Source organism: Cebus imitator, unplaced genomic scaffold (assembly GCF_001604975.1).
Source record: "Cebus imitator isolate Cc_AM_T3 unplaced genomic scaffold, Cebus_imitator-1.0 Scaffold315, whole genome shotgun sequence".
NCBI lineage: Eukaryota > Metazoa > Chordata > Mammalia > Primates > Cebidae > Cebus > Cebus imitator.
Window position 1 is genome coordinate 120,522 of NW_016107630.1, and position 19,472 is coordinate 139,993.

Below are 19,472 nucleotides of genomic sequence, written 5' to 3' on the forward strand. Positions count from 1 at the left end.
CAAGATCTATGTCTTGTTTCTTCAATAACGTAAGTTATACTTACTTATTTTTAAAAATGCAAGCAATATAGCCTTGTGAAAAGTAAAATCTAATCCGAATCTTAGTCTACATGCCCTAAGGTAGGTTTGCATATTTGTTTACATACTATTTTTTCATTACAAACATATTCCATATATATAGGAATTATATAGGAACAAATAACCTATTTTATGGATTTAACTATTTGACTTCCTTTTTCATCTTTTTTCAAATTTTTCTTTTTCTTTTAAGTTCTGAGGTAATCGTGTATGAATTTATATGTCAAATTACTATTACTATTATCTTATTTCTGAAATTGCCTGCAAATATGTCATATAATATAGAGCTTTCTCAGTTTTGAAGTTTGCCGAAAAGTTTACTTCTAGGGCATCCATGAAAAACGTATATTACTTTTTGCAACTTTTCTAAAAGGTCTTCATTAAAATTAAGATAAACATACAACAGGTATTTCAAAAATTGACAAGATAATGTGCATAGCATGTGAATATGCTACACAAAATAATGTCTTTTACTCTGTGAAGCGTGGAAGAATTTTTTGATATAAATCAAAGAGTTTATGACACTAGTGAGGAAATGGCCCAGGTGAAATAAGATTACAGTGCAGTAGGAAAGCTATAATAAAAACTGTTAGTACTCACCAAGGTCTGTGAAGGGCCAGAAGGGTATTGAGCATCATGTAACAGATGTCTGGAATACGAAGGAGGCTACAGTTGTGGTGAGCAAGCAACAACATCTTGGTTTGCAAAAAAAAATTGCATATGGCTTGTTATAGTTAAAAATGGTAACTATAAAATGGTTGGACTATAAAAAATACTGTGCACCTTGGGCTTCTGAAAATGGTTACATGTTAACTAAATGTATAACTAATATCTATTATGGATATGTGTGGTTGCATGTATTTAAACTTATGCAAATTAATGTGATACATAAAATGTAGGTGTTTCCTTAGTTATAAATACTTATAGAAAGACAGACCAGATTTGTGCATGGATAGCCTAATTTGTCAGGGAAATTTGCTACCCTACCCTGGAACATAAGAAATATTTAGTTGCCATCTCACCATGTGACAAGAATTGAAAAAGCAAAAGGAGACAGGCTGTAAAGAATACCTAGGAGATAATGTATGGAATAGGAATAAATAAATAAATAGGAATAATAAATAAATAGGTCATACTTAACCAGTTGCAGTCTTCAGATACTTTTCAAACATATGCACCCATGATAAAGATCAGGCACACTGTTAGTTAAAATGTAGCCTTTTTTAAAAGTACAACCTTCACAGTATGTTGTGTTATCTCTCCTATCATTTTTAATTTAATTATTTTAGAAAAATATTTATTTTTATTTTTTTTATTGCATTTTAGGTTTGGGGGTACATGTGAAGAACATGCAAGATTGTTGCATAGGTACACAAATGGCAGTGTGATGTGCTGCCTTCCTCCCCATCACCTATATCTGGCATTTCTCTCCATGCTCTGTCTCCCCAACTCCCCAGCCCCTGCTGCCCCTCCTCTATTCCCCCCTACAGACCCCAGTGTGGGATGCACCCCTCCCTGTGTCCATGTGTTCACATTGTTCAACACCCACCTATGAGTGAGAACATGCGGTGTTTGATTTTCTGTTCTTGTGTCAGTTTGCTGAGAATGATGGTTTCCAGGTTCATCCATGTCCCTGCAAAGGACACGAACTCATCGTTTTTGAAGACTGCATAATATCCCATGGTGTATATGTGCCACATTTTCCCTGTCCAGCCTGTCATCGATGGGCATTTGGGTTGGTTCCAGGTCTTTGCCATTGTAAACTGTGCTGCAGTGAACATTCGTGTCCATGTGTCCTTATAGTAGAACAATTTATAATCCTTTGGATATATACCCAGTAATGGGATTGCTGGGTCAAATGGAATTTCTATGTCTAGGTCCTTGAGGAATCGCCACACTGTCTTCCACAATGGTTAAACTAATTTACACTCCCACCAACAGTGTAAAAGTGTTCCTATTTCTCCACATCCTCTCCAGCATCTGTTGTCTTCAGATTTTTTAATATTTCCATTCTAACTGGTGTGAGATGGTATCTCAATGTAGTTTTGATTTGCATTTCTCTAATGACCATTGATGATGAACATTTTTTCATACGTTTGTTGGCCTCATAATTGTCTTCTTTTAAAAAGTGTCTGTTCATATCCTTTGCCCACTTTTGAATGGGCTTGTTTGTTTTTTCCTTGTAAATCTGTTTTACTTCTTTGTAGATTCTGGATATCAGCCCTTTGTCAGATGGGTAGATTACAAAAAATATTTTCCTGTTCTGTTGGTTGCTGATTTACTCTAATGACTGTTTCTTTTGCTGTGCAGAAGCTGTGGAGTTTGATTAGGTCCCATTTGTTTATTTTGGCTTTTGTTGCCAATGCTTTTGGTGTTTTGGTCATGAAGTCCTTGCCTACGCCTATGTCCTGAATGGTTTTGCCTAGGTTTTCTTCTAGGGTTTTTATGATGTTAGGTCTTATGTTTAAGTCTTTAATCCATCTGGAGTTAATTTTAGTGTAAGGTGTCAGGAAGGGGTCCAGTTTCTGCTTTCTGCACATGACTAGCCAGTTTTCCTAACACCATTTACTAAACAGGGACTCCTTTCCCCATTGCTTGTTGTTGTCAGGCTTGTCAAAGATCCGATGGTTGTAGATGTGTGATGTTGCCTCCGAGGCCATTGTTCTATTCCATTCGTCTATACCTGTGTTTGGTGCCAGTACCATGCTGTTTTGATTACTGTAGCCTTGTGGTATAGTTTGAAGTCCAGTAGTGTGATGCTTCCACTCTGTTTTTTTTTTTTGCTTAGAGTTGACTTGGCTATGTGGGCTCTCTTTTGGCTCCATGTGAAGTTTAAGTGAATTTTTTTCCAGTTTTGTGAAGAAGGTCCTTGGTAGCTTGATGGGGATAGTGCTGAATCTGTAAATTACTTTGGGCAGTATGGCTATTTTCACGATATTGATTCTTCCTAACCATGAACACGGAATGTTTCTCCATCTGTTTGTTTCCTCTCTTATTTCATTGAGCAGTGGTTTGTATTTCTCCTTGAAGATGTCCTTTACATCCTTTGTTAGTTGTATTTCTAGATATTTTATTCTCTTTGTAGCAATTGTGAATATTTTTACATCATACCATTACCATGGGGAAACAACCAAAAGCCTGAAGAAGAAAGGATTATATATATAGTGCACTGTAAATAGTATCTGACCACTGATGAGATTGAGATATATTTTCATTGTTTGATTTCCTGAAGTACAGTGATTGAGTAATTTTTCATAAACACATATGAGCACGTATATATGTGCCAGCTAGTCGTGTATGCACTGAGAACCAGTGATGGATTTTCTTTTTTGTCCTGGATGAGCCTATAATCTATTTTAATAGACTGCATTAGACAATTGTTTCTTTTCCCTGTATTTTTTTCATTCACTCATTTCACATTATTGAGCAGTTAAAATGTACATGGTGCAGTGGCAGCTGCTGTGTAGAATAAAATGACAAGCCATATTGTATTGATAACTTGCTGTCAGTATTAAGTTCTGTTATACTAATTTCTACATAGTCAAATCCTACCTTTTCTTCAACTTTAAGCATAGCTTTCTCTAAGAAGGCTTCTCTGGTTCTCCTGAGAGGAAAATAACTTTTCCTTCTTCTGAAATTTTGTATGGAGAAAATGAACAATTAAAGCATATATGTGTGTGTGTATACACACACACACACACACACACACACATACGTGTGTGTATATATACATATATATACACACACATATATACGTGTATATATATATACACATATTTGTGTTTTTATGAACACTTAAAGCATATATACACACGTATATATACGTTTATATATATACACACACATATATGTGTGTGTATATATATATATATATATACACACACATATATATATGCTTTAAGTGCTCATTTTCTCCATACAAGATTTCAGACAAACATATATACACATATATATCTTCTCATATATATATATATATATATATATACACACACACACACATATATATGTATGTGTTTGTCAGATGCCTACTATGTTTAATGTACATAAATAATTGTAAAATATTATACTTTGGCTCCTCACTAATTCCTTCCAGGTTAAAGAAGAAGAAGCAATATATAACTTTCAGAATATATTGAAGATTATGGAGAATATCTGTTGAATTACTGAAGAAATGCATATTAAGTGTGTAATCTTTAAAAATTATTGCAGCAATTAGATGTACAAGTTATCCCCATTTGCAAATGAGAAAACTCATGCTCAGAGATTTTAAGTCCTTTGCCTAACATCTTAAAACCAGTAAAGTGAAGTTAACTATTAAATATAGGCAATCAAGCACCAGAACTTGTACTCTTAACCTCAGTGCTATCCTTTCTGAGATAATACACTTAAAGGCTTAGGATGAGCAAGCACATTTGAGCATTTAATATATTTTTTTTTTTTTTGAGACGGAGTTTCATTCATGTTACCCAGGCTGGAGTGCAATGGCACGATCTTGGCTCACCGCAACCTCCGCCTCCTGGGTTCAGGCAATTCTCCTGCCTCAGCCTCCTGAGTCGCTGGGATTACAGGAACGCGCCACCATGCCTAGCTAATTTTTTGTATTTTTAGTAGAGACGGGGTTTCACCATGTTGACCAGGATGGTCTCGATCTCTTGACCTCGTGATCCACCCGCCTCGGCCTCCCAAAGTGCTGGGATTACAGGCGTGAGCCACCGCGCCCGGCCTTGAGCATTTAATATTAGCATACACGAAAGTCTGGGTGCATCTACACACATAGTGTGTGTGTGTGTATGTGTGTGTGTGTGTGTGTGTTTATGTGTATTACATGTATGCACTAAATGCATGTATGCTATATATTAACTGACTGACTATGCTAAGTATAGACAGTTTCTATAAAACATCCTATCCTAGGTACATGGCTTATCGCTATTTTCCTCATTACAACAAGACAGAGGAAAATCTTATCTTCCTGAATCTTGCCATCTCCCTCAATCCTTTTAAGTACATACTCTCAATCCTCACCATATTTAAGGTGAATAAAGAATGGCTTCCTAGGAGAGTGTTGCCAACAAGCCCGTCCCTCCAGGACATAAAGCAGAGCTTTTATCTATGGTATTCTCTGGTTTTCTTGATTAAAGTGTACCTCTGTTGTAGCTGCAGGTGACAGGGATCAAATTATATCAGCTATTTTAGTGCCCAGATATCTGCTGGGTAGGAAAACATTTAATGAATGCTTTTATGTATTTTTCCTGTATTGACTTTACTGTTACTGTTTCTGTATTATTGATATATAAAAACCAGTGAATAGCTAATATTTAATTACTTCTAATAGCTGTGATAAATAACTTATTTTTTGTTCAATTTTAACACTTCAGGTTATAAACCATGATCTTATGCTCTATAAATAAATTTCTAACAGAGAGTAGTGAGAATTGGGACACTTTTCCTTAATGCTGCAACCTATAGTAATGTCGTTCAACCCCATAGTTTTCAGCATAATTAACAGTACCATTCATTTGGCAAAAAAACCAAATCAAACCAAACAAAAAAAAATTCTTTTGGCCTTTTGGTCATTGTTGTTTAGTGCTACTATTTAAATAGTTTCATTTATATAGCATTTATATGTCCAATAAGTGAAAGCCCCAGTAGATTCAGAAAGCGTTAAGTACTGACCCTTCTTTCTTTATGTGGGCTGTGTTCTCTTTTCATTCCTGGTTATATCTATCTGTATCTGTATTCATGAGGTGTGTTTTTTCTTCCAGTGACTCTTCTGCAGTTATTAATCTATACCATTTCCATCACATCTTTCTTATTTCACCGCTGTATATCAAAAACATATTTTTGAATCTTCTTCTTCTTTATCCAAATCACTTTCAGGGTAAGAAAGTGAAACAAATACATTTAAGAGCAATAGCCTTTAATAATCATAATGGTGTTTCTTCCTGTATAGTAAAATAAGACAATCCTTGTTTAAAATTTTTAAAAAGGTGATATGTACTGTTTTTAGAAGGTATTTTATTGTAAGACAACAGAATGTACTTGATTCAGGTTGTGATTTTTGTGATTTCTTATGCTATTGAGGATTTTGTAGTGTATTTTTTTAATAAGAATATGCTAATAAAAGTATCTTTTCAGCACAAATGGCTAAATCAAAGTTGCTTAAAATTATAATAAAACTATCTTCCTAATAATAGCATATGGTTAAGAAGAAAATAAATGTTACAGAATAGAAAGGCAATGGACTGAATTATAAGCTTGCCATACATTCTGAGGAAGATTTCGGATGAGTAACTTTCCTTCTCTAAGTCATAGTGCCTCAGTGGCTGCTAAGGTTGGGTAAGCCTTCAAAACTGTGTGATACTGTAAAACTCTAACCTTTTCGTCTGGACTTGAGAAGCCTCTTGAGGAGACAATCAAGACTACCTTTTACTTTTATTTATTTATTTATTTTCTAAACTCAAATTGGACTCCAGGAGAGATGATACCGTACTCTTTTTCTAGCTGTGACTTCTTAACTGCTTTTTTCTCAGTCTTCAAATTACTCTGGCGGAGGCACTGATGTCATCAAGAGATGGGGTCAGTAAAACACCACCGTTTAAAATTCTAACCTGTTTTTATACGTAGATGGGATAGTCCTGGGCGTGAGATTCTAAATGTGTTTTAGTCGTTTCCTCCACTGCCTTGGCTACTGGTCTTTTTCTGCTTCTGGGAGATGACTGGAGACTCATCTATGAGGTGAAGATAAAAGTAGTCTTATAAATTGTTAGGAATCTGTTATGGATGAAGATAAATAATGAGTATGGAATTTAACATAAGTCCCTTCATTTAATTCAAAATATGCAAAAAGTATGAACTATACATTTTAAAGCTATTATTATATGGCAAAACCAATAATCCCTCGACATAGACTACAGAAAGTACTTGTAGGAAAGTTCTCAACTATGTTATATTCCCAGCTTCCTGATTATTATCATCCAACAAATAATTTTGAGCGTCAATTGTGTGAATTGTGTTCTGTTCTAAATTTGCCTCTTTAATTGTTTTGAAGCACCCACGTGCAAATGAAAATTTCTAGGACATAAATAGCTATTTAAAATTATGTTTGGCTTAACTTGTAAATACAAATAAATATTAAACTTCTTAAAACATGAACATACAGGTGTGGTTAAATGGCAGAATGGTGCACAGTATTAAAAATTCAGTTACTTTTAAGGATGTTATTGTAGCTTCCAGCTCAGTATAATAGAGGCTGGGCCAAGATGCATATTTAAGAATATTCAAAGTTAGTTCCAGATAGCCCTAAGCTATTAAGAACCTGTGGTGTAATCAGAGGAGCAGAGTCAGAAGTACATAGGAAGGGCTGTTAATGGATTATTAAGAGAATCAGAGAGATATAAATAGGCAGATAATTATTGGAAGCTGAGGTTCGCTTTGGGCTGTTTTGACTGCTTAATGGATCAGAACATGGAATTAGTCCATCGTGTTTTAAAGATACCAGCCATTTTTCTCGTCTCCTTTTATTATGATAGAGTCTGGAGACAAAGGATAAAAGTTGTGGAACTCATGCATGAATGACCCTTCCAACCTCGATTTCTTTATTCACACTTCTTTTCAACTGGACAGTTGATTCTGCCCCATTTTCAGTAGATATATTGCACCATTGGGGAAAATATTAAACTATGTATTTTCATACACTGGTGCTTATAGGGTAGGGAAGCAGTGTTTTGAATCCATCTTTTGCACCTCAATTAGGTAGACCTTACAGATGATGATATTGAACATTAAATATCTGAGGAAATGCAATATTACTATTAGGAAAATATTTTAATTTTTTACTGTAAATACTTTCTTGCTTAATGCCATTATATATAGATTAATATAGACTTACACTGCCTGGTTAAACCATGCTGACTCAATGAAACCAAAACCTAGCAAAGCTAAGACTGTGGGATGTGAGTTTTAAGGGTTTCAGATCGACTTATGTGTAAGTATTTTTTTTATTATTTTTTAACTGAGAAAGAAATTAATTCAGCCATTTAAACTCATGGAGTAGAAAATTCTTTAACAAGCATAGGTTACAATTCCAAATGCTGTGGATGGTTACCAATAAAAGAAGCAGGCATCTGTTCTCAGATGTGTGAAGAATGAAATGCCGTTTGTTTCATTACTCACTATAATATTTTTGGTGTCATACTATGAAGTAAAACTGTCTAGCCTCACTGATATTTGAGAAAAGGAATCCTGTTTCTGTTTCTCTAGAGAAATATCCTGGATAAATATATCTTTAATAGTTTTTGGCCTTTAAGTATCAGTACTTAAGTTTTCATACATTTTTTTATGGTCATGTTGAATCATGAAAGATTAACATTGATTAAGAATTCTATATTTTGCTCTTAGTGAAGTACATTGCTATGCTTTGTATTAAATGTGAAGATTTTAAAAGTATGTGACTAGTGAAAACTCTAAGTTGTTTCCTTGCATTTAAAAAAATCTAATACACTTATTTAACTTTATGTATAACAATTATTTGGGGATAAAAGTATGACATAATTGTTTATTCTGAATTAATTTTTGCTGATTATGCATTTAAAAATAAGCTATAACAGAGTAACTTTGAAAGGTAAAAGGGGAATTAAATGACCAAAGATGAAAACAAGTGTAATTTAAATGTTACTTTTATGGAGAAATTATGGAGAAATTTATGTGGAACTGTGGTTTACAATAATTGTTGACATATTCCCCTAAGTACTGTGTCTGTGATTTTTCATGGTATCAATCATTTAAGGCAATTTAGGTAATAACATTCTGACATGCATTTCTGCTATTTTATTTACACCATTTGCCTATATCATTGTAATGCAGTACCTTTCTGATTTGGTACAGTAAATGCACTCTGTAATATCTATTATGGCATGGTCAAAGGATAATTTATTGTCAAATAGAAAAATAGGTCAACACTAATGTCACTTGATGATCAACCCCCACCCCTCGAAGTTTAATAAAACATCTCACCAGTATGCATTCCAGTGCAGTGGTTGATATTTTATTAGGACTACCTGGCTATAGCAGTAGTGTAATTACTGAGCTGTCAGAGTGATAAGTGGGATTAATGGCAGCCTGATGCACTTTAGTCTGCAGAGAGCTTAGAGAATTGCAAGATGGTATTATTATCAGAGTCTGCCCATTCTGGCATATTCATGACACCAAAGGAAAAAAGAATGCTACAATTCAGGTTTGCGTGGCCCTGCCTCATTAACATCTGACATTTTCAACAGCTGTTATTTGTGAACTAGCTCAATAATAAAAGGAGAATTATTTGGTAAAGAGGCTTAATAACCACAACTAAAAATCCTTACATTGTCAATGCTGTTAAGTGAATCTGTTTACGTTGAATATAAGATTTCTCTGGAAGAACAGAAAAATATACTGCACATTAATTTGATTCATTTATTATAACTTTATTTTTTAATTGTGTTATTATTCACGCTGGGTGTTAGAAAAAAGAAAAGCAGGAAACTTGTGACTTCATTAGGGATAAGCAGAATCCGTATGATGTGCCATATATGTGTGTGTGTGTTTATTCCTGTGTAATGTCAGATATTGTATAACTGTTGAAAAAACTTTCTTTCACCAATAAGTTGATGTTTAATTGGTATATTATTTGCTAAGCTTTTAGCTTTTTTATATTGTGACATAAAAGAAAATCCTTTCACACCACTATTCATGCTCAGCGTATTTATCTACATGACACTTGCACATATAAATATCACCTCATTTTAACATCAAGGACCAACTAGGCCATACGTTACACAGTTTTTTGCATTGTTTGCAATGTATGCTGCAAATTATACTTTGAAGAAATTACTTTTGAACTCAGTAATAGTGTTTCGGGGAAAAATGTTAAGTATGAGCAGATAGGAATTCAACTAAATGATAGATGTGAGTCTAACAATGGCATTTAGAGAAATGATAGGGGAGAGGTTTAATGACTACATTTCAGAGAGGACAATTGATTATGAAAAACCTTTGGTACTCATTGTGTAAAATTTAATTTAGAGAGAAGGCTAAGGGCACAAACCAGAGAAAGGAAATCAGATTTAAAAACAAGATATTAATTAGGTACTGAGAAATTGGTTCAGACAATGAAGAGGGCTCTCTTACTCACAAAAGAATGACAAGGAGACTGGTTTTGTTTTCTGAAGGAAATGAACCAAGATCTTTGCACATGGAAGTGTATAGAAAATGAGCTAACTAGTCACCTTTGTCACTGAGCAATGTAGGATTCATTCTTAGTGAAATTCTTGGAGAATGCTGTTTTTCTGACACATGTGGCAGTTGTGTATTTCCTTTAGTTGTCTATCTCCAGCCTCATTTCTTTCTACTCCTACTCTCACTTTATGCTAGACCAAATTCATTCATTCACCTGCCCTGTCATGTTCTTTCCTTTCCAGACATTTGTGTATACTCTTTCTATTTTGGGGTCATTCTCTTAAGTGATCCTGCACTCAGAATCCCACTGTCATTTGCTTTCCTATTGTCCACTCATTCTTCAAGCTTCTATTTCAATATTATTCCTTTCAGGAACCCTGTGCTGACTGTCTCCCTCCAGGACTACTGTCCTTCTTCTTTGCTCCCTTAGCATGCTATATTTCATCCAAATTCTCATTGACCACTTTGACCAGTGTGTGGCTTTTTCTGTGTCTGTACTTCATTCAAACTGCATATTCTATGATAGGACCATGGTGATCATTTTCCAACACTTTTACATTCTCATATCCCAGGGTCTGCCATGTAATGGAGGCTCATTAAATATGTATTAAATGAATGAATAAATAAAAAAAAATGTAAGTTAATGTGAAAATAAAGGATGAGTCTGGCCATTGGTTTTAATTGTCCCAAGTGAATAATTATAGAATTCTGGTTCTAACAATGTGGTTCCAATTATGAATACTAAAATCACTTTAGAGGCCCTTTTTCAAAATGCAGATTCCCAGGCCAGTAACTTGGACTCTGTAGGGGCTCCTCTGTGGAGTCTGTGCCACTTATCAAGCTTCCAGGTGGTTCTTAGGTGCAACAAAGTTTGAATATATCTCTGGCCGGGTCCCCAGGAAGCAGAGTCTGAGATGAGATTAATGCGCAGGAAGTTTACATGCGGGTTAGCATTTGTAGAAGAGTGAAGGAAGTGGGATTGGGCAAACAGTTAACAATAAATGCTTCAGTGGCTCCTTGCAGACTAGCTCCCCAAATACGGGAGTGGGTAACGAACCTCTAAGCCCACTCAGTGACCTTGAATTGGTTGTGTGCTGCTACTGGAAAGAAGGCCTGACCTTGTGGAACCTGTTCTCTTCAGTAGCAGAGGGAAGGTAGCTGTGGGAATAAAGTTTTGGTCTTGAAGGGAGTGGATCTGCGCTATGCTTTGAAGTATCTACTACAGAACTCAGTTGTCATGTGAACAGGATGAAGGTTGAAAGACTTCAGAAAACTGAAAAGAAAGAGGGAGGCAGACAGGTAGAGAGGGAAGGTGGGAGGAAGGAAGAGTGGAAGAAAGGATATTTCAAGTGGTAAACTAAGACTTTATCTTGGATATTTGCATTAGTGCAATAATTTTGGTCAAAAAGAGTTACAAACCTTACCATAAAAAACTGCATGCTAAATATTGTCATCATAGTGAGGGATCAAAACAAAACTGAGAGAGTGAACGAATGGTGTATCCTAAGTAAGTATCACCCTCTTAAAATCAAGAAGAAACTCTGAGAGGCAGGGCAGTTACTAGCCAGCATGATTCTCATTTATGTACCTCAAGAGGAATACAAAAGCTGAAACACAGAAATTTTGTATTTATTGCTTAAAAATGTTTTGTACCGCTTCAACTCATGAGGTGGAAGTTGCAGTGAGCCAAGGTCATGCCGCTGCACTCCAGCCGGGTAACAGAGCAAGACTGTGTCTCAAAAAAGGAAAGTTTTTACCTAAAAATAATATAATTTTATTTATAGACTTACTAGACACTGACTGTGAATGAGTATAAGGTAGAAAATGTATAGATTAGCTCACTTATCTTGTAGTTTCTTAATGCAATTATTTTATTTCCTAGATGCCTGAAATGTGCAGATGCCCCCTGTCAGAAGAGCTGTCCAACTAATCTTGATATTAAATCATTCATCACAAGTATTGCAAACAAGGTAAATTCAGATTTAACTCTGCAAATGAAAATAATAACAGTATTTGATCTTGTTCTCTATTATTGTCCGTGGGTACAGCATACAGCTTGTCTTAGCATATCTGATTAAAGCATTAAATATGATTTCTATAGGCATTTAAAAATGTGGCACATTTATTAATTAAGCACTTCCAAGTTGTGATTTATCATGAAAATTTATTTAATTGTTCGTTTTGAAAATTAGTTTATGTTAAAGTGAATGATTTTTAAAATTCAAGACACTGAATAGATTGACTTTATGCTTGCTAAATACTCATAGACAAGAACTGTCATTGATCAGCAAAACACTATAATGATTTGTGAAATATCTTTGAAAGTGTGCTTTGATAGTAAGTCTAGTGCATAGATATAGCAAGGGAATAGGCTTTTTTTCTTTTTTACTAAAATTTAGTTAATTTGTTTACGATTTGAAATAATTCATAGTGACTCATAGAGTTGTAGTAAAAAAAAATACAACAAAAAATAGAAACAAAGCTTATATGAGCATGAGTAGAACACAAAGAATTTTGATCTTTAGGTTTTTTAAAGAAATCAATGTAACTCTAAGCCCAGTTTTAATTCACTAAGTGAATAGTTGATTGATTGAATAATTAATAGTACCTATTGTTTTTGTGAAGAGAGCATTGAGAGCTCTTGCCCAAGTGTCTAATTCTTTAAGGATGAACAAAGCTGAAGAAAGTCTCCCATAAAGATAGAGAATCCTTTCATAAGATTTACCACTGATTTTCTAAAACTCTGTAAAGATACCTTAACTCCTACTACAACAACCAGGTACCTTTTTACATATAAAGATTATTTCTTAATATATGTAAAGTATTTAAAATAAATAATATAGGAGGAGAAAAATGATAAATACTTTTATATCAATTTAGGGGTTTGAAAGAATTTAAAAATTATTACTTGGGTGTAGGGACGTGGCATTAATCTGTGACTGGTCAGATTTATTAGGATTTGAAGTCTGGTTTGAATTTTTAGATAAGCCACTTATTGTGAAACTGGGGAAATTTACCTCCTTACTTTCATTTATGAAGGTAAGGTAGCATCTATTTTACAGAGTTGTGTTATAAGCTGAATAATGTTTTTATATGAAAATGTCTAATATAGTAATTACTCAACAAATATTTTGTTGATGTGGAATTATTAGTTTCCCTATTCATTCAGTATAGTAAATATTGTACAAGTAATTGCTGTTTTTGAAATAAATTTATATTTACAAAATCTTATTTGTTTAATAAAGATCTTATAAGAAAAGGAGTGTCCAAAGTTTGAAGTCTAAAGTATGTTCGCTAAAAAATATGTCTAAGTTAACACTCCTCACATCGAGCATGAGGAAATATGATAATCATGATGGACCATTTTAGAATATCCAGGCTACCCCAATTTTTTCATAGATATTTCAGAATTCAGTAGTTACTTTATGAGTACAAACTTCATTTATTCAAGGTCTGCACAAATGTCTAGAATGTCTAGAAAAAAAGGCAAATGGGATTCTCAGAGAAGTTTACAAAATGTCTGAGCAAGATCACAGTCATCTCTATTTTAGGGAAACCTCTTTCTGTTTCATTAATTTGTTCATATTCTTTACCGAATGGAGCATTGTGCTTAGATATGTATTTAAAAGATTTCTATATGAATATGAGATATTTGATGATGTTTAATTGAAAAGATAATCTTTTGTCAAACATTAAAAAAATTTTTTGTAAGTAATTTTTTGTTGAGGAATCACTGTAGCAATCATAAAAGGTCAAAGATTCTTGTTTTTTAAAGCCTGCGGGTTTTTAGATATTTACCATCTGTGTACAATGTAGGTTGTCCCACATTGCTTTGCCAGTGGACCTCAATAAGGAGGGGGGTTCTTTCCAGGTTGAGAGGGTAATTGAATCCCTAGACTCAATGAGTCTTTCGCCTCTCTGAGAAAAGGATGTCACTTGTTTTGTATTGTGTTAGGCTTCTGTGATTCAGTGGAGTTTAGGCCAATACTTCCATTCTTTATTTTCTTACAAACTGGATTACAGCTCTAGTTTTGAAAGGTACACTCAATTCTATTGTCCCCACTCAGTCAGTTTTTCTCTGTTTCATTTGTGCAGGCTGTCGTTTGCAATTGTATCTCTCAATTGGAAGGACACGTTTCAGATTTATCAAACTGTGAATACTGGGTTATATTTCTTGATAGGTTTTCTTTTAAAAAATACTGCCTTTATATGAGAAGGCATGAGATCAATCTATCAATATGGTGAAATAAATGGCTTTTTTAAACAGTGTTCCTTGATTTAATGATCCTTTATTTAAAACAATAGAGGTATGTTCTCTTCAAAACTTTTACATTAAATTGTAAGCCATCAATTTTTCCATGATTTTGCATGTGTTTGTAAAATCTGTATACTCAGATTAGTGTGTTTTTTGTGTATAGATAAATAAATTTATAATATATGTTACAGAAAAGCTGAATAAATGATATGATGTAAAAGAAAAGTTTTTTCTTTGTGATAGATCTATATTTTAGAGCAACAACAAAATTGAAGTTACCTTGATATGTGTGTGTTTGTATGTGTGTATATATATATATGTATGGTTGAGAGGGATATATTATATATATTACACACACACACACACACACACACACACACACACACACACATATACATATTACAGATGTTACAAAGCAGGAAAGCAGAAATGTAATCAGTAGATTTGGTGCTTTCACCTGTTGGGTTTACCTTTCAATTTCAGTGGCAACGGTTTATACTCTTATCAAACAAAATATTGATCATTTCTAGAATAATTTTCTAAACTTTGCTCAAATTCTATGACTTCCTTGCTCAGTAACTATAGTTGCTTCCCAATGCCTAGAAACTTATGTCCAAATACAAAACCTGTTATGTAAGTTGATTGGGCTTTCTCCCACTATTATATTAAAGAAGTAAGTTAGAAGAAAAAATGTTAGAAAGTAAATAATTTATTACCCAGTAATTTTAAAAATTTAAATATTTATATATATTCAACAAAAAAGCAGTGATAAGATTTCAGGTTTGCCTTGTTACACGAGGTCACTTCCTTCATTTTTATTGTTCAATGGCAGTTATGAACCCCTCTGTCCATTTCAAGAGTATTGACTGACTATCTGCCATAAGATGGTGCTCAATAGAACAAACCTTCAAAACAAAACAAAACAAAACACACTCTATCTCCTTTGATTAGCATGATCTCCAAAGTTATAGAATAACACTTAGGTAGGAGGAATGTTTTAGAAAATGTCCATAATAGACAAATACATAGAAACAGAAAGTAGATAAATGATTTCCTGGGACTCAGTTAGGAGAGTTAGGCAAAAATAGGTGAGGAGTATTTATAAAAGCGGGTAATGACTACGAGTCGTGATGGAGTATCTTTTTTGAGTGATCAAAAATCATTGTTCTAAATTAATTCGTGTAAATATGATACGTGAATTATTTTTTAATAAAGCTCTACACATGCACACACATGTACAAACACACACACACACCCCTCTATCTCTGTTATATTCCTAGAGGGCACACAAGCCATTATCCTTCAGAGTTGCAGAGTTCAGTATGCCATGTGATTTAAATAATTCTGAACTCATGCCAGTTTTCATTACAGATGACCTGTCAACTTTGGAGTATGTATTTTGGGTTGATTTGTGTCATTTAGAATATCAATGTGAGTGAGTTTTGTGTCATAGAATAAAGTTTAATTCTGATCACCTCTTTCCATGTTATAAGATATTTTTTGTATATTAATTCTCTCTTTTAAAATTTGATGAGAGTATGATAATTGCTTTAGTTAATATAGGATTAGCTTTATTCACATTTTTGTCCATTTTTTCAACATTGCAATTTCCATGTGGAAGCAGTTTTATTTGGAATAAATAAAATTTTATTCAGAAAGGGTTTTTTTGTTGTTGTTGGCAGACTATCTTAATTTTTCTTTCTGAGCTATTTTTATTTTTATGTTTTTACTTTTGAAAAGTTTTTTCACTAACTATAGAATTTAGGGTTGGCAATTATTATTATTATTTTTCTGCCTTATAGAACTTACCATTGTGGTGCCTTTTGTCATACAGTGCTACTATTGAACAATGAATGGAAATCTAATTATTGTTCATTGAGGTTAATATATCTTTGGGGTGCTGTTTTAAAGATCTTTTAGTTTTTGACATTCAACAATTTTACAATGATTTATCTAAGTCCGTATTTCCTTTTATTTGTCCTGCTTATTTTTCTTTGGAATTCTTCAAACTGGATTGATTTCATTCATCATTTTGGTAAATTTTTCAGTGTCTTTCTGTCTTTGTGAAGCTCTAATTAGATATATGTTAGATCTTTTTACTTTGTTCTCAATGACTCTTAGGTTTCATACTTTTGTCTTTTTGTTTAATAGTGTGGGTTTCATTCTAGATAATTTCCTTCAATTCTATTTTGAAGTTCCCTTATAATTTCTTCACCGGTTTCAAATATATTGTTAAAATGGTCCATTGAGTTTTGAGCTACAATTATGTCTTTCATTTCTAAGAGTTTATTGTGCTTTTTTTAAAAATCTGCCAGGTTTTTATTAATATTTTCAAGCCTTTTATTTCTTAAAACTTAAAATATTACTTTTTATATTTTGACAGTTTTACTATTGAAAGTCTCTGTGAGTCTGATTATACTGCCTGTGCTATCTACTGCCTCCACTGAGTGCTTTATGTTCCCTTGTATGTTCGTCGATTTTTTTTTTTTCTATTACTCTGCTATTTTATGTTGATGCCTTATTGGAGGAAATTCTCTGACAAGTGTGAAGAATGCAAGTTTCTTTACAAGAGATTTATATTTGCTTCCCTCAGACAATGGCTTTACTACCAGTCCTCTGGGACCACCCTAAACTAAATTTCTCATTTGATGTTTATTTCAAGTCACCAAGATTGTGTGACTCAGGCCACAAATATACTGGAAGACTGTATTATTATAAATTTAATTTGCTAAGGAAATTATTTTCCCTCTTTTTCTTGTGTACCCAAGTTTAAGGCAGGAAAGTTTTTCTGCAATTCCAGGTGGGAGTGAGGTAGGATTAATTTCAATTTCTCTTTCCGGTGATGTGGACTTAGTCGATCCTAGCTTTATGATTGAGTCTTATGTTAGACCCAGACTTTTGATGCGCCTTGAACTTTTCTTCTAAAACCTATGTCCTCTGAGACCCTTAAAACAGAAGCCTATGTTTACATGGTTTGGCAAATGCCTTTACAAGGATTCCTACTGATTTCTTTGATCTACTTTCTGGTTGTCATTTTCAGTGTTTTGATATGCCTGTTCATGACTAGGTACATTTAAGATGACTTAAAAGCTATTTTCCTATAGTTTTAATTTCTAATTAAAAGAGTTGTAGCAGATAACTAGTTTTCAATATGCCCTGGAAAAGTGCAATAAATATTTAAGAGTAAGTGGATAGTCTAGATTGATAAAAACCCAAATTTTGTGTAGGAAAATATTGGCATAGATATTGGAGAGCTATATGGAAGAAAGAAACTTTAAAAAAATAAGACAAAAAAGATTTATTATATCAGATACTGATACTACAAATCTGCTGTAATCACAACATTGTAGTACTGGTGCAGGAATATACATTTTGCAAAAAGATGAGAGTCTATAAATAGAACCAAGTAAATATGAGTATATGATATATAATGCTGAAGACATTTCAATTCAGTGGAAAATAAATGACTTCTTCAATAAATAGTTCTGGAATAATTTTGACTTTACTTTTAGAATCTTTCATTAGTCCACCTGAAAAGAATACTTTTCAGCTGGACTAACATTCAACATATGAAAAATACTTATTTAAGGATAATTTTAAATACAAGCAGCTATAAAGTATAGAAGAACAAATTTTACTACCTGCATTGTAAAAATATATTTTAAAATAAAAACTAACCTCACTTGAAACCAACTGAAAAATTATTTGCCATGCATGTTTCAAGCCAAGTGTTAACATCTTTGTTAATCAAAGAGTTCCTGAAGATTTATTTGAGAAGGATAACTCAGTGCAGGCATAGGCAAAAATTATATTATTATACAAGTAATATAAGTGACTATTAATCATATTAAAATTAGTCTACTTGCATATTAGTCAGTAATATATAAATGAAAAGATGAGATACAAGTTTTCTCTTATCAAATTGTTGAAGTTGAAAACTAAACTCCTGTGTTACTAGCAGGAAGGAAAGAACTTTGGAAAGTTTCCTTCCTGCTAGGACACTAGCAGGAAGGAAAGAACAACCAAATATATGGTGGGTGCATATTTAAGAATTAAAAATATATATGCTGTTTCACCAGCATGCTTTATTAATTTGTTCTACCTAGAGAAGTAAAGTATTACAATGTAACAGGATACATATACCAGGATATTATTTAAAGCAATTATAACATTGTTTTAAGTAATACAAACTGGTGACAACTTTAGTGTCTGCTCAGTCTGTTCGGCTGTATTTATATTACAGAATGTTAAGAAGCAATTCTTAAAACTGCATTTTATGTTTATTGATCTAAAAGGATATTTATAGTAAGTGAAAAAGTACAAATGTAATCATTTGAATAGCATGACACTCTTTCTAGAAAAAAAGATTAATCTGTATATAAACAAAAAAAGGGAGGATGTAATTTAACTTTAGTTTCTTCATTTAATTGAGGTTGGTGTAGGGTGAAGTTAGATTTCTAATGTTTTCCTTATAAATATCTATATTATTTTGCTGCTTCTAATGAACATACATTTTATAATAAAAATATATTGAAATTCAGTAGTAAAATGAAATAAAATAAAACAGAAGTTTCCCAATAGCACATGACCCTATTCTAAGTTTTCATTGTGGTCTAAAGAGTGAGAGAAAGATCAAGAATTTTTTTCCCTCAAATGGCTAAAATAGTTCCAAATATGTTTTTTGGATAATTACCCTGGTATTCTAATGTCACCTTTATTGCCTGTTAAATTCCATATTTACTGAGATCTGTTTTCAAATATTCTTTGTTCTGCCAATCTATCTATATGTAACAGGACAAAGCTGTTTTAATCTCTATGCTGTCTAGTAAATTTTGTTACTAACTAAAAGCATCTCCTTGATATTACATTTGTTTTCAAAGTGTCATAGCTTTTTATATGCATGCAAAAAACTTGCTTTGTAAACTGAAAA

The 19,472-nt window shown here is 33.2% G+C and overlaps 1 protein-coding gene across 2 annotated transcripts in view; it reads left to right on the top strand.

Moving 5' to 3' along the window:
* Window positions 1–19,472, top strand: part of DPYD (dihydropyrimidine dehydrogenase) — a 758,429-nt gene that overhangs the window by 91,972 nt on the left and 646,985 nt on the right. For both annotated transcript variants that reach the window (XM_017503801.2, XM_017503800.2), the window contains exon 2: window positions 12,170–12,257. In XM_017503801.2, the coding sequence (XP_017359290.1) occupies window positions 12,170–12,257 (88 nt within the window). The remainder of the gene's footprint in view (window positions 1–12,169; window positions 12,258–19,472) is intronic.